Genomic DNA, 14,636 nt, shown 5'->3' with positions numbered 1-14,636 from the left:
TATCTCTGAAGCAGACGACTTCTCAAAAATTGTAGACCAGTGTTATGTTTTTCCAGATTCTTCAATAATTCTGTATTCTTTTCAGAGATCATACATTTTAAATATTACTTGTATGCAGTGGTCAATTGTGTCATTTTGGTCTTTTGTTTTTCCCTGATGCAGTTCAGTTTTTTGAATGGAAAGAATGCAAAGATGATAGAAACAAACAACCTCCCCCTTATTTTGGGCCTGACAGTACCTAGGTAGGTGCACTTAGTGGACAGAAGGGACAGCCCTGTTTGGTTACAGATCCATATGTGACTGTGGGTAAGTCCCTCAGGGCCAGATTTCCAAAGACATTTACGTACCTAAAGATGCATGTAGGCATCTAGGGCTAGATCCACAAAGGGACTTCGGTGCCTAACTCCCATTCTAGGGGCTTAAATAAAAAATGCGAGTGCCCTTGAGATTCTTACCCTCTACTCAGCTGCTGCCCAAAGTCCATAGCTACCTACGTTTTTGCTAATAAAATTTCCTATATGCCTAAGTTTCTGCCGGTGGCATTTTCAAAAGCACCTAAATAGATTTGGTGCCATTCACTTCAATGGGAGCTAGACGCCTAACATGCTCAGGCACATCTGAAAATCCCATTCTGTGTCTATCTGCACCTTAGGCACCTAAATACCTTTATATATCTGGTCCTTAGTCTCTCAGGGATAGATTGACAAAGGGACTTTTAGTTACACTGCCTCCCAGTAGAATCCTTAGTCTTGAGTCAGGTGCCCAGGCTCCCTATACAATGCCTGGAGAGAGATACAGCTGAGCGAGGAGCCTTGCTAAGCCAGTAAGCAGAAAAAGCCAAGGCAGTTAAATGCCTAGCTCTGGGCCTGAGGGGGGCGCCTAGCTTCATTTGGGATTCTCAGCTGTGAACCCTCTCTTGCAGCTACGTGTCTTAGCTAGGCCAGCCCCTTCTCAGGAAAAAGGAGCAAGAGAAACTAACCATAGCTGCCCACTGGCTGTGGCACTCAGCCCTCATGCAGGAGACCAGTTTTCAAACTGCCCTTATGCCTGATTCAGAGCAGGTTTGTGATCTTGATTTTCCCACATGCCAGGTGAGGTTATTCTGGGATGAGTGTGTTACTGCCTCTCCTGTTGGACATGTCCACTTCATATAAATAATGAAATATTCATTGGAACAGGGACTTGTCCTAGGTCAGTGCCTTAGTCACTGAGCTACTGTCAAGCTCTTCTCTGCTCCAAAGAATCGTTAATTATTTAATACAAAGTGGAACAGCTTTAACAGGAGACACTAAGCAAGCCCCATCCAAGAGCAGGCAATAGCTGAATGATTACGACACGCCCCTTGCATGTGTGGGGCCTGGGTACAAGTCCCTGATCCAATTCAGGCAGCGCAAGGATTTGAAAACAAGTCTTCTCTATCCCAACCGAGTGCTCCCAACTCTGGGCATTGGGTACATGCCCACAGAGTTACAAATGTCCTTTGTGCAGCTTAGACATGCTCAGAGTCTGCCTACCAGATTGCGGAACACCTCATTTGTGAATCCACCAGGGTTTAAGTGTAAGAGAGGGCTCTGAGCAGCTTGGTGATTTCAGTGGTTTTGTGCATGCCTTCTGGCAGAAACTCAAGTGCCTACAGTGTTAGGAAGTAGCTGAGTGGGGGTTGATGATCTCTCTGGTACCTAAAAGTTGGACGTTGCCATCTGCAGTGGGAGTTACACACTTAATTCCCTTTGTGGATCTAGCTCTCTGTGCCCTTGTTTCCCATCTATGAACTGGAGTTTACAGTGCTTCCTTACCTCAGGGGAATGTTGGGAGGATAAATATAGTAAAGACTATTAGGAGCTCAGATACTAACATGACAGGAGCCATATAAATTTGCCAGATTAGACATGTTGGCAATTTTTCGTCTGCGAGAGACGGTGGGAATTGCAGCCTATGATGTAGATGACTTGCAATGTCTCATGTGATTGAATAATCCAATCTGAGATGTGCAAAATCTTTGGCAGTTATTGCAAATGTCTGTATCTTGGTTGGGAACTGCTTCCTTCCTACAGGCTCTTTTCTCTTCAAGCTGTAAGAACCAGCTTCTGTCATGGACTTTGATACCCTGATGGAGACGATGGCGCCACTTGTTACCGTCACTTGCCAAGACTTCCCGTTGGTCAGGATCAATTCCAAATTCCTTCATATCTTGCTTGCATGTGTCTTTATAGTGAAGCTTGGGACGTCCTGTTGTTCTTGTTCCCTCCAACAGCTCCCCGTATAGCATGTCCTTGGGTATGCGTCCATTTTCCAACCTACTCAGATGGCCCAACCAGCGCAGTCGTCTTTGCTTGAGCAGCGCTGTTACACTTGGTAACTTTGCCCTTTGAAGAACCTCTGCATTGGAGACTTTAATTGCCATTTGGTGTTGAGTATGTGGTGTAAACAGTGTAGGTGGAAACTGTTTAACCTTTTCTCCTGATGAGCATAAGTTGTCCATGTTTCCCCACCATACATGAGAGTGCTGTGGATGCAGGCTTGGTACACTAGCATTTTGGTCTTGATGGTAAGCTTTGAGTTGTTTCATGCTCTTTTCGTTAGTCTGCTAAAGGTGGTGGCTGCCTTTCCAATGCGAACATTTAGTTCTTCATCCAGTGAGAGGTTGGTGGTCACTGTAGAAGCTAAGTAGCTGAACTTTTGGACTACTTCTAGCTGATTTGAATTTAAGGTAATTGAAGGATCTTGTGGAACCCCCTGTCCTAATACAACCATTTTCTTGATGCTGATAGTGAGAGCAAATGCCTGACAGGCACTTGAAAGGAGGTCCATGAGTTCTTGTAGTAGATCTTCATTGTGGGCTATGAGGGCATCATCATCAGTGAATAGAAGTTCCTTGATTAGCACCTTTTTGACTTTGGTCTTCGATTTAAGTTGGGACAGCTTGAAGAGTTTGCCATCTGATCTTGTGTGGAGATACACTCTATCTTTCATGTCCTTAAACACACAGTTCAAGAATTACCGAGAAGAAGATTCCAAAGAATGTAGGGGCAAGAACACATCCTTGCTTCACTCCGCTTTTCATCTCAAAACTGTCCGAAGTGGACCCGTCAAACTGGACAGCTGCTCTCATTTTGTTGTGGAATCAACGTATAAGACTTAACAGGGTTGACGGGCATCCTATCTTTTCTAGTATTGCAAATAGACCTACTCTGCTGACTGTGTCGAATGCTTTGGTTAGGTCCACAAAGGTGATGTACAATGCTAGGTTTTGCTCTCTGTACTTTTCTTGGAGTTATCGCAGAGAAAATATCATGTCTATAGTTGATGTTCCAGTCCTGAATCCACACTGTGATTCAGGGTAGACACGATTTGCCAGCTGTTGTAGGCACACTAAGAAGACTTTTGTGAAGGCTTTTCCTGCTACACTTAGTAGCGAGATACCTCAGTAGTTGTTGCATCACCCTTTTCACCTTTATTTTTATATAAAGTGACGATGTTTGTGTCGCGCATCTCTTGTGGTACCTCACCCTCTTTCCAGCATTTAAGTAGCAGCTGATGAAGATATGGTAATAGGCTGTCTTTCCCATACTTGAGGATTTCCGCTGGGATGCCATCTTTTCCAGGAGCCTTGCCACTTGATAGCAAATCAATGGCCCTGCTTAGTTCTTCTACAATGGGCTCCACATCTAGCTCTGGCATGACCTGTAGAGTTGGTATTTGGTCCAGTGATTTGCTGGTGATGTTTCTTTCTTGTGCATATAGCTCTGAATAGTGTACAACCCAACAAGACAAGTGCTTGCTTTTATCTGTAATGATTTCACTGCTGTGCAATTTGAGAGGAGCAACCTTGTTGACAGTAGGACCTAGAACTTTCTTCATACATGACTTTGAGGTTTCCTGTGTCTGAGACTGTCTATCTCTTCACAGAGCTTGATCCAGTAATGATTTGCACAGTGTCTGCTTGCTCGCTGCACCTCAGTTTTTGCATGCTGAAGTCTCACTTTGGTGCTCTCTATTGGCTTCCTGTTGTGTTCCAGATAGGCTGTGTTCTTAATGTTGATGAGAGGTGATAGTTCCACTTCATTTTCTTCAAATCAGTCCTTTTTTGATGGACTCTTCCCCCCAAATGTAGCTCAAGCTGTTTCATGGATTGTTGTTCTTAAATCTTCCCCAAATTCCTCTGCATTCTCTGGTAATGACTTCCCATGCATGCTAAGTTCAAAAGCATTCACAAACTCCTGGCATTTCCTCTGGTTTTTGGTGGTAATAGCATTAACTTTGGGCTTGCTCTTAGGTTTTGCTCTATGTAGTTTCTTGGCTGTAATCTTCACTTTGCTAATAATCAAGGAGGATCCAAAAGCCAGCATGGTGAGCCAGAAGCTGCTTCAATTAGCCAATGGGAGATCATGAGGAGAAAGGTGTGTTCTAATCCCCGCCCCTCTTACAAAGTTAGGCACTTAAGTCCATGCTGCAGGGAGGTGCCTATCTCTGCTAATGATTCACAGGCAGGAACCTTCTTCTGGACTCAGGCACCTAAGCTGTTTTTTTGCAAGAAACACAGGAGGAGGGGCCCACCATGTAACTTTTAGCCCAGTGACTAGCATGCTCACCTGGGATGTGGGAAACACAGGGTCAACTCCCCCTTCATGCAGAGGATGATCTCCCACCTCTCAGGTGCAGGCTCTAACTCAGGGGTCAGCAACCTTTCGGAAGTGGTGTGCCGAGTCTTCATTTATCACTCTGATTTAAAATGTATTACGCGTGCCAGTAATACATTTGAATGTTTTTAGAAGGTCTCTTTCTATAAGTCTATAATATATAACTAAATTATTGTTGTATGTAAAGTAAATAAGGTTTTTAAAATGTTTAAGAAGCTACATTTAAAATTAAATTAAAATGCAGAGCTCCCCGGACCGGTGGCCAGGACCCGGGCAGTGTGAGTGCCACTGAAAATCAGCTCGCGTGCCGCCTTCTGCACGCATGCCATAGGTTGCCTACCCCTGCTCTAACTACTGGGCTATGGGACATTTTGATGTGGGCCTTCCTCAGTCTCTCCTGATAAAGCTATTCCACTCTGGATATACAATTAAAGAATCACTAGAGCATGGGTCACCTCCCCAGTGAGTGCCCTCCCACTAAGCTATACTCCCTGGCCAATAACTCTTACATTCAGGTAACTCACAATCCTTTCAGAACTCCTGTACTGCTGCACACTCCCCTCCAGGCTGTGCATCACCCATTAGCAGATGCAGCATACTCCTCTCATTGTGTCCAGCCATCTCTGCTGCCCCTGCTCTTTCCCCTGTGCCGAGACTCAAGATCTAGGTAGGTACTGCATGACTGTGCACGGGCTGGGGCCTTATGCTCCCTTACTCCGCCAGTAGTGCCAACTCTCAGGATGTTATTACAAAGTCTGAAAGGGGATGGAGGGGTGAGGTAACAAGCAGCAAGAATGTGCATTGAAGAATAGCATCCTTGTTAGCTCCATGAGTTCTTTACCCAGGAAATGTGACCACTCCTCTGTAGGGAGGACTAGGGTTTGCAGGCTTGTTGGAAGTAGTCTGTTTTAATGGAGGGACTTGAAGGAGGAGAAGGTGGAGGTCCTGCAGAGCAGGTCAGGGAGGGACCTGTGTGTGTAGGGAGCCACCTGGGGAAAGCCAGGGAGGCGGGAGTGGGGAAAGGATGCCAAGGACTTAGTAAATCAGGCAATTTGAGCACAGTAAGGATGGGGAGAAGAAAGATCTGTGGGCGTATGTGGGAATCAGGCTGTGCAAGGCCTTAACGAGAAGACAAGGAGCTTGGTTTTGCTGTAGAAATGGAGAGGAAAGCCAGCCAAAGGCTTGATGCTATCAGAATGGCAGGCAAGGAAGGTATTTTGGATTGACGTGGGTGTCAGGCAGGCCAGACAGGATGCTGTTGCAGAAGTTAAGGTGAGAGATGACAATAGCAAGAATGGAACCCTGTGGATTTCAAGGTGAGAATGGAGAGGGATGAGCAGGTTTTAGGCCTGTGAGGCAATCTAGCAGGATTTAGTGGTAGCTTCAATTTGGGGTGGAGTGGAGGGACAGAGAAGAGGAATCCAAAGTAATACGAGGGATGAGATACTGCAGCAGAAAGAGAAAAGAGAAAGCAACCTTTGACAGCAAAGGGAGAGAGAGGAGAAGGCTTCAGGAGAAAGGGAAGGAGCTCAGTTTTAGTCATGCTGATTTTGCTGACACTTGGAAATTCAGGAAGGGATGTCAGAGAGGCAATCAGAAATAATGGACTGGGTAGAGCTTGGGAGTGGAGAAATGAATTTGTGAATCTTTACCAGAGATGCAACAGCTAAAGTTGTGTAACCAGATGAAGTTGTACAGAGACAGGGAGCAAGAAGAGAAGAGGAGCGGGCCAAGAATGTAGCTCTGACAGACCCTGAAAGAGAGACAGAGTCCACAAAATAGCCACTGAAATAGTGGTTGGGGGTGTAAGATGAGAATCAGAAGAGCACAAAGTCCAAGGCATTGTCTACATGGGTAAATTTCATTGGTTTAAGTTAAATTAGTGCAACCCCCTATGTGGACACTCTTGTTCCAGTTTAATAGTGTCTCATTTTGGTTGAACTAAGGGCTTGGCTACACTTGCGAGTTACAGCGCAATAAAGGAGTCCCGGGCGCACTAGCTCACTACCCATCCACAATGGCAAGGCACGTAGAGCGCTCTGACTCCGCGGCTACAGCGCTGCTGGTACTCCACCTCGGCGAGTGGAATAACGTTTGCTGCGCCTCCGCTGAAGCACAGCGGCGCCAGTGTGAATGAGATGTTGCATTACTGCGCTCTGATTGACCTCCACAAACGTCTCATAATCCCCTTAAGTCAAGTGGCCACTCTTGTCATTGTTTTGAACTCGCTGTAGGAATGCGGATATGCCCTTTCAAAGCTCCGTTTCTAACAGCTGGCTGCTTATCTGTTCTGAGACAAAGAAACCATTACTGAGGAATGCTGCTTGGTTTGAGTGGGGGGGGGGGGGAGGAGGGGGAGGGAGGTCTGCTGCTGTCTGAACTTACAAGACACCATGCTGACATGCTCTCAGACCCCCAAAAACCCACTCTCTCTCCCTCCACATACACACAACACACTCCCTGTCCACCCCACCCCCCACATTTGAAAAGCACGTTGCAGCCACTTGCATGCTGGGATAACTATCACAATGCACTGCTCTTTGTGGCGTTGCAAGAGTTGCTAATGTGGCCAAGCCAGTGCGCTTCCAGCTGAGAGTGTAAACACTCAGCAGCATTTTCCCTGCTGCAGTCTCCGAAGGTTGGTTTAACTCCCAGTGCTCTACAGCTGCAAGTGTAGCCATGCCCTAAGCCTGTTCCTATTCAGTTTATTAGCATAAAAAGCCACTCTTAAACTGAATAGTGTCCATATCAGGTTAACTGAATCTATTGAAATTCACACCATCAGTTAAACTGGGGCAACTTTATCATGTAAACAAGCCCTATAAAGCCAAGGAAGGAGAATCACTAGGAGGAGGGACTGGATCAACTGAGTTAATGGTGGTGTAAGACTGAGGAGGATGAGAGAGGCAGAGTGGTCTTGGGATTTGGCCAGGAAGAGGTCATCAGTGACTTCGTTGAGGGCATCCAGTGGAGGTACAGATGCCAGATTGTAGGGGATTAAGAATGAAGATGGAGATGATGAGACAAAAGAAGTAAACTATGTGCTTCAGCAGCAAAAGGAAGGAGTGAGATGGGACAGCAGTTGGAGAAGAAGTGCAGGAGGGAATCAAGGGTGTTTTTTTTAAACAATAAAGGAGATGGTATGTTGGAGACAGAGTGGTTGAGGGGGAGGTGGAAGGATGAGATCAGTGAGGGAGATCGACCTTTGAGAAAAGAGTAGGTCAAAGGTGCTAGGTGCGGGGTTAGAGAAAGAAAGCAGGAGATATATTGCTGAGTTGAAGACTGGGATGTAGGGAGAGATGGTACAGGATGGGAACAAATGAGGGGGAGGGGTAGAAGTGGAAGCTCATGCTGAATAGCATCTGGTCTCTCCTTAAAAAAAAAAAAAGAGACAAGATCTTCAGTGGAGAAGGGAAGTCAGTGCAAGACTAGAATCAAAGGTAGAGAAGAATTAGTGCGGTTTTCCATTCTAACTCCTGTTTTCATTTGCTCATAACTTTCTAAAATGTTCACCTTTCAGGCCAAGGTCTGCTCTGCTTCTGGGTGGTTGGGGTTCTTTTTTTGGACAGACAATGTATTGGATAACAATATTCCCATCAATAAGGGACTACATATCATATGACACAAACTAACAGGGGATTTGAATTTCAGTCTTTTGACATTTTATCACTATTTTATACAATAATCCATATTTAAGTTTCACAAATATGGAGGCTGCAGAAGATCCAGCCCAGAACATAATGATATATTTTATGAAATCATGTAATATTACCATTACCACTACCACTACCACATAGGCAGTACTTCCTTCACCAGAAAACTGAGCATCACATTTATGATTGCCAGAGAGAGAGAGACGCTTGTACATTCAATACATATCAAACATATCTTGTCATACATGTCAGAACCCAGCACTGGTGTGGCACAGAATGGCTAATATCTCAGAAAGAAAAGGACAAGAAAATGGTGGGAGTTCTGAATATCTGCTCTGTTTTGGTACATTTTCATGTCTCCAAAAAGCTGTTCTTTCAGATAAAAAAAGAAAAGAAAATCAGGTATTGTCCCCAGTATGCCTGTCAGTAACAATGTCCAGTTATAAGCATAGCAAGCTGTCCTGTGGAGCAAGAAGAATTAAATGAAGGCCCAGATTAAGCTGCTCTCAGCCACGGTAGTGACAGGGGACAGCAGATTCCCAGAAACCCAGAGAAGATCCAACCAACCTTGGTGAATTGGTGAACAATGATATGTAGGCAGTGCTTCTTCATGTCCAGAGCTTGTGTCTTGTCAGCTGCCTCTAAAATCTAGAGCAGAACAAAGTTAAAACTCTCTTCTCTTTCTTCTTCTGATAAAAATCTAACTCACAGACAAGTGCTGACTTTATGCAGAGAAGGTCATTTCCCTATACTTGAGGTTGCCACCAGCTTTCCATTCTGAACTGGATTTTGGATGTTGTGTGCGGTTCTTGTCAGAAGATAATTTTTATGGAAATCTGGAGATGACTCAGGCTATGCATGGAGTCAGATTGTCTCAGGTGCCAGAATGAGACTGGTGCAGGCAAAGGGAAAGCTATATCCTAGGCTGTGGGTTGGGAGCAATCAACGTAGGAGGGGGCACTGCTAACTTTATACCAACTGAGGATTCCCTCTACCAGGGAAATTCTTAGTTGGCTGGATTTTGGCTCTTTTGCACCACCCGGGCAGCAAAAAATGAGCAGGACCAGGGCAGAGGATCTGGTCCATGATCTTTAGGAAAGAATTGTTTATTTATGGTAACTGTTGTTCACTGAAAGTTGCCTCTATGCATTCACATTTGTGAGTTTGACGGCCCCAATGATCTGCTGATGGAACCTCTACCAAATCAGTGTCCATTGGGTCTGCATGAGCACCACCTACTGACACTGATGTTCAACGACTAAGCCTATACAAGGAAGTCCAGTACCCAACCACCTCGGCTTCTTCTCCTATACCAAAGTGCCAAAGTATGATGAGAACTCTGAATGGAATGGGGACAGCAAGTGTGAATGCAGAAAGATAACTCTCAAAGAACTGTTATCAGTTTCTTCTTCCAAGTCCTCTGTGCATTCCCATTTGCAGGAGATTAGCGAGCAGTACCCACAGAGATGCAAGGCGGGCTGAGGAGTTTGCAGCTGAAGAGAAATTGTAGCACTACTTTCCCAGTCCCGGCCTCCAAACAGGAGGTCAAGATTAAGGAACAGTGCTTGCTAAGATGTGACCTGAACTCTAAATGAGTGCTCTACAGAACTCCCTACTGGGCACCAGTTTGAACATGCCACACAAATGGCTTTAATGCATAGTGGCAAGGGAACCTTAGTCCAAGAATAACAAAAACAAATGGACAAGGTGATCCACTTGGATAACCTGTGAGAAGAAATAACCTGTCCCTTGTACCTCTTCCCATATGCTAAATTAGCCTAGTGCTATTTCAGAAGGGCTTAGTTCTCTACGGACAGAAACAGAGTGCCCTTCTCACATCCCCTGGGAGTGGTGTGAGTTTTGAAGAAGAAAACCAGAAAGGATACAGACTGGTTAATATGAAAATCCATCACTATTTTAGCAATTAAGTTTGGGTGTGGATATAGAAATCCCTCGGCCTTCTGTGTACAGCTAGGTCACCATTAAATCTGCATCTGACTGACCCTCCAAGCTGCAAGTCCAAAAAGCAGTTCTCCAGTGGTTCAGAGGTGGGGTTCCATGACCTTTGCTAGCACCCAGTCCAAGTCCCATGCAGAAAGAGGCTCCCTCACAAGAGAAAGATGTTGGCAAAGCCTTAGACGGAATGTGTGATTGCAGAGTGTGGGGGAAATGAACCCCCCAACCGCACTAGACCCTTGCAGATGGAGTTGGCATACAGAATTTGCATTCTGATGGACTTTTGGGGATGCATTGAACAGACTGGTCTCCTTTTGGTAATGGTCTAGCACTCTAGAACAGTCCTTCAGCCATTGCCCAAGTGGAGCATATCTTCCACTTTGAACACAGCACATGTGTGTCACACGTTTTCTAGACTGAAGAATCTTTCTCACACTTGCAGAACAAGACAGGTCAGAGTTGGTTAAGAATCTATCAACCCGGCAGTCAGATGAAGGGATACTAGACCTGGATGGAGAATTCTCTTCCAGCCTGAGATAGCAGGTCAAGAGATAGCGGAACGTGACATGGTAGCTCAAAGGAGGATGCAACAGCTTGGCATACCAGCGCTCTGAGATGCTCTGGAGCAATGACAAGAGTTTTTACCCTCTCTCAGGGTACGAGGTACTGGCAGGAATGTATAAAGTTCTTGCTCCAGTCCAGGAGGAATGTGACCCTGAGAGACTCCTTCTTCCTGACCATTGTTGAACAGAAAATGTGACCCTTTCTGCCTTGATAGCAAAGCATTTTAGCACAGATGTTTACGTGCAGAAGAGATGGCAAGACAATAATGTTTCCAGAGACCACTCATGTTGGTCTAGTCGCCTTGGCCTGAATGCATGAAAGGAATTAGGTGCCTAAGTCCCTATTTTAGGCACCTAAGTCCCACTTTCAGCACCAAGGTGATGCACAACCCCCTGCCAAACCCTGCAAGCACCTGAACTCACTCGGTGCTCAGGAATTTGCAGTAAAAGTTCCCTAGATGCCTATCTTACTGCCTGTGGGCAGGCACACTGCTGCGTCACCAGGGGTGTCCAGATGCCTAACTCCTGCCTAAGTCCCATGAGACTCAGAAAGAACCAGATAATTTGGCAAAGCTGATATTGCAAGGTTTGCAGAGTTTGACCAGTACTGTGAAATCTGTCCTCTGGCAGCAACATCTTGTCCAAAGGTTAGTCTCAGACTATGCCAATAAAAGTGAGGCTCTTACAAGTGCACAATTCAACATGCCCCACTTGATTTTGAGCCCCAAAGTCTTGCAGGTCAGGACCAAAGAGCAGAAGAGCTCCTGCCATGATCTGGCTTTGAGAGGTCAGTTGTATAGATATGACAAAACATATATTCCTCTTTTCCTTAGGTGGGTTGCCACCACAGCAGGCGGTCAGTAAACACTCTTAGTGCTGTATTGTAAAAACTTTTCTCCGATGCAAAACTTCATGCATTTCCTATGTGATTGTTTTATGTCTGTGAAAGTAGGTGTCCTTCAAATCAAGAATCATGTATCAGGGTTTGTCTATATGAGCACTAATTTGCAGCAAGCTGGGGTGAAAACATAGTGTGCGGCATGCTAGTGTGGGGTAAGTATCTGTAGGGATCCTGCTGACACACACTAAAAGTTCCCTAATGCACTTTAATCTACTCCTGTTTCAAAGTGGGGTAGATCAAAGTGTACCAGGGAACTTTCAGTGCACAGCAGCAGGATCCACATGAATACTTAGTGAGTGGCACACTAGTGCAAGGTAGATTTTCACCCCAGCTTGCTGAGAACTCAATGTTCATGTAGATACGCCTTCAGTCTCTTTGGAATAGGGAGGGGGATGACGAACCAGCAGGGGTTCTCAACCTTTTTCTTTTTGAGGCCCCCCAACATGCTAAAAAACCTCCATGATCCACCTGTGCCACAATTGTTTTTCTGCATATAAAAGCCAGGACCAGCATTAGGGGGTAGCAAGCAGAGCAATTACCCGGGGTCCCCTACCATAAGGGGTCCCGCAAAACTTAGTTGCTCAGGCTTCGGTGTCAGCCCTGGGCGGTGGGGCTTGGGGCCCTGGGCTTCAGCCCCATACAGTGGGGCTTTGTCTTTCTGCCGAGGGCCCCAGCAAGTCAAATGCTGGGCCTGCTTGATGGACCCCCTGAAACCAGCTCGTGGCCCCCCAGTGGGCCCCGGACCCTTGGTTGAGAACCACTGCCATAGTGATCATCCTCATTTTGAAGGTTCTGATCTGTCTCTTCAGTCTTCTGAGGTCTTGTATCAGGCAGAGGCTATCCATCTTCCTGGAGATCAAGGAATACCTCAAGTAGAAACCCAGAACTCCTGGGGGGCCTCTTCTGTGGCTCGTTTGGTCAGCGTAGGTTGACTTCCTCCCAGAATGAACTCTTGTGAGAAGGATCTGTGAAGGGGGGCCAGTGAAGAACTGTATGAAGTAACCTTGATGTGTAGTCTTCAGTACCCAGCAGTCCGATGTGATTTCAGACTTGGCTTTGTAAAGTCTCTAAAGGATGTGGAGGTGGTAGATGAAGAGAAGAGTGTGCAAGAAACTGGAATGTGGCTCCCAACTGGGGTGTCAAACTTGAGGTCTGGAGACCAATGATACAAGCACCACACCAATGTCGTCAGATGTCATTGGTGTGGTGTTCTGCTCTGTTCAATGTTGATAACAGTTGGTTGCATGCGTGTGTTCCCTCTGAGTGCTGCCCCGGCTCTGCGCAGATAGCTGACACAGCAGACCCCGAGAGAACCTCCAATGACCACAGACTCCGATAAGGTACAAAGGCACCCAGCCAGATTTATTGTCAAACGAAGCATAGTAATAGTTTCCCACAGACTCTACAGGACATACAACGAATATGTGCCCCCTGACAATGGACCGGCTTAGTCAGTGGCGGGACTTACCACAGACCCCTAGGCCAGACAAGACAACCCTTCACTCCTGATGAACAGAGGTGCAACCCCTCTATGTGTTAGGGTGCCACCTCTCACTTTGTACATGTTGGTTCGAACAAAACAACTCTATCCTTCATGTTACCCTCCTGCCCTGTCTTTAGGATGGGTCAGCATGTTCCTTGTTATCTATGTGGCATGTGCTAGTACCGGAATGTTCTGGTACCGTCCGGGCAAACGTTTATATTACTAGTGCTTAGTACCTTTTAGGTATATGTATATTTGCAACATCAGCCTTCTTCTTGCCAGCTCCTGTGAGCAGGACCTGCCTCTGGCTCACAGCTTAACTTTGCTTTATGTTAGCAAAGTCTTGACTATTACTTTAGTTCAAGCCTTAGGTCTCACACCGGGCCTCTGATACAAGGGTTTATGTTTCAGGGCCTCATCTTACCACAAAAGCCTCTAAGGTTTTGTTGATTTTTTCAGTAAAATGGCCTTAACTTTCAAATTCTGTATTCACACTTGTGATTCTGGGGTAAGGTCTGAGGACTTAATTCATGAATATCTCTGTGGCTGTGGCTCTGTTGCAAGGGGCAGAGGTGTCAAAGGCTGCATGGGGGGAATGACAGGCCATACTTCTGCTTCAGTGGCAAGATCCTTTGCTGCCTTACTCTGATCTTTAGGAATCAAATTCAGAACAATAGCATCCCAGAGGGTATACTGTTAGTGTCTTGTCGCTGCCTGGTAACTGGCAATACACATGGATCCCAACAAATATGATTTCCTACTGGGCGAGGAAATTCTGTGCCCAGGGAGCAGATTTAGTACCCTTTATCTTTCCTAATGCAGGAGAGACCACACAGTTCAAGTACCACCAAGTAGTGCCCTTAAAGCTTTGTGAAGGGAAGGCCACAGCAACATCTGTGAACTCCTGATATCATAGAAGACAGAGTGCTCTGTGGAACTGAAGAGGTGCATGAAGGCTGATGGTGATGGTTCACTCAAAGGGAGCCTGAGTGAAGCCAAAGGGAGATCCTGGGCGTCACTGAACAGGAATTCCAGAGGTGAATCAGGAGAAAGTTCCAAAGCCAAATTGTGCACCAGTGAAGCAAAAATCTTGTTTGGGGACTAGTTGACTAGTCTTGGGAAAAGCTGACAGATTACCAGGAACATGAACTGGGGAAGTCTGCAGATGTTGCAGGGCCATTGACGACTAAAGAGCTGAGACCTTCTCCAAAATCAGCCCTGGGGAATTTCTATGAGATTGGTTATGATGCTTTCTTCTTTCCTTCTTCACTTCCCCAGAACCAGACCTATGCTTTCCTTCCCTTGTTTCTTCTGTGCAGATGGTGTATATCCCTAGGAGGTGCAGCAGGTGCCACAGAAAGATCTTCAATAGCTGAGGATGTTCTCTTAATAACCAGAAACTAATACCATTTGGGGAGTCAAACTTATCTGCATCACCAG

General features: G+C 45.9%; 1 protein-coding gene across 5 annotated transcripts in view; it reads right to left on the bottom strand.

The window, feature by feature from the left end:
• Window positions 1-14,636, bottom strand: part of LZTR1 (leucine zipper like transcription regulator 1) — a 243,911-nt gene that overhangs the window by 3,259 nt on the left and 226,016 nt on the right. For 4 of the 5 annotated variants that reach the window (XM_026655098.2, XM_026655095.2, XM_026655096.2 and 1 more), the window contains one exon: window positions 8,861-8,941. In XM_026655098.2, the coding sequence (XP_026510883.1) occupies window positions 8,861-8,941 (81 nt within the window). Of the gene's footprint in view, window positions 1-8,443; window positions 8,755-8,860; window positions 8,942-14,636 lie in introns of those variants that run through there. The other variant, XM_026655097.2, reaches the window with a different exon arrangement.

The sequence above is a fragment of the Terrapene carolina genome, unplaced genomic scaffold (genome assembly GCF_002925995.2).
Source record: "Terrapene carolina triunguis isolate 2854851 unplaced genomic scaffold, T_m_triunguis-2.0 Scaffold195, whole genome shotgun sequence".
In the NCBI taxonomy this organism is placed as follows: Eukaryota; Metazoa; Chordata; order Testudines; family Emydidae; genus Terrapene; species Terrapene triunguis.
This window is presented reverse-complemented; position numbering and strand designations above follow the sequence as displayed.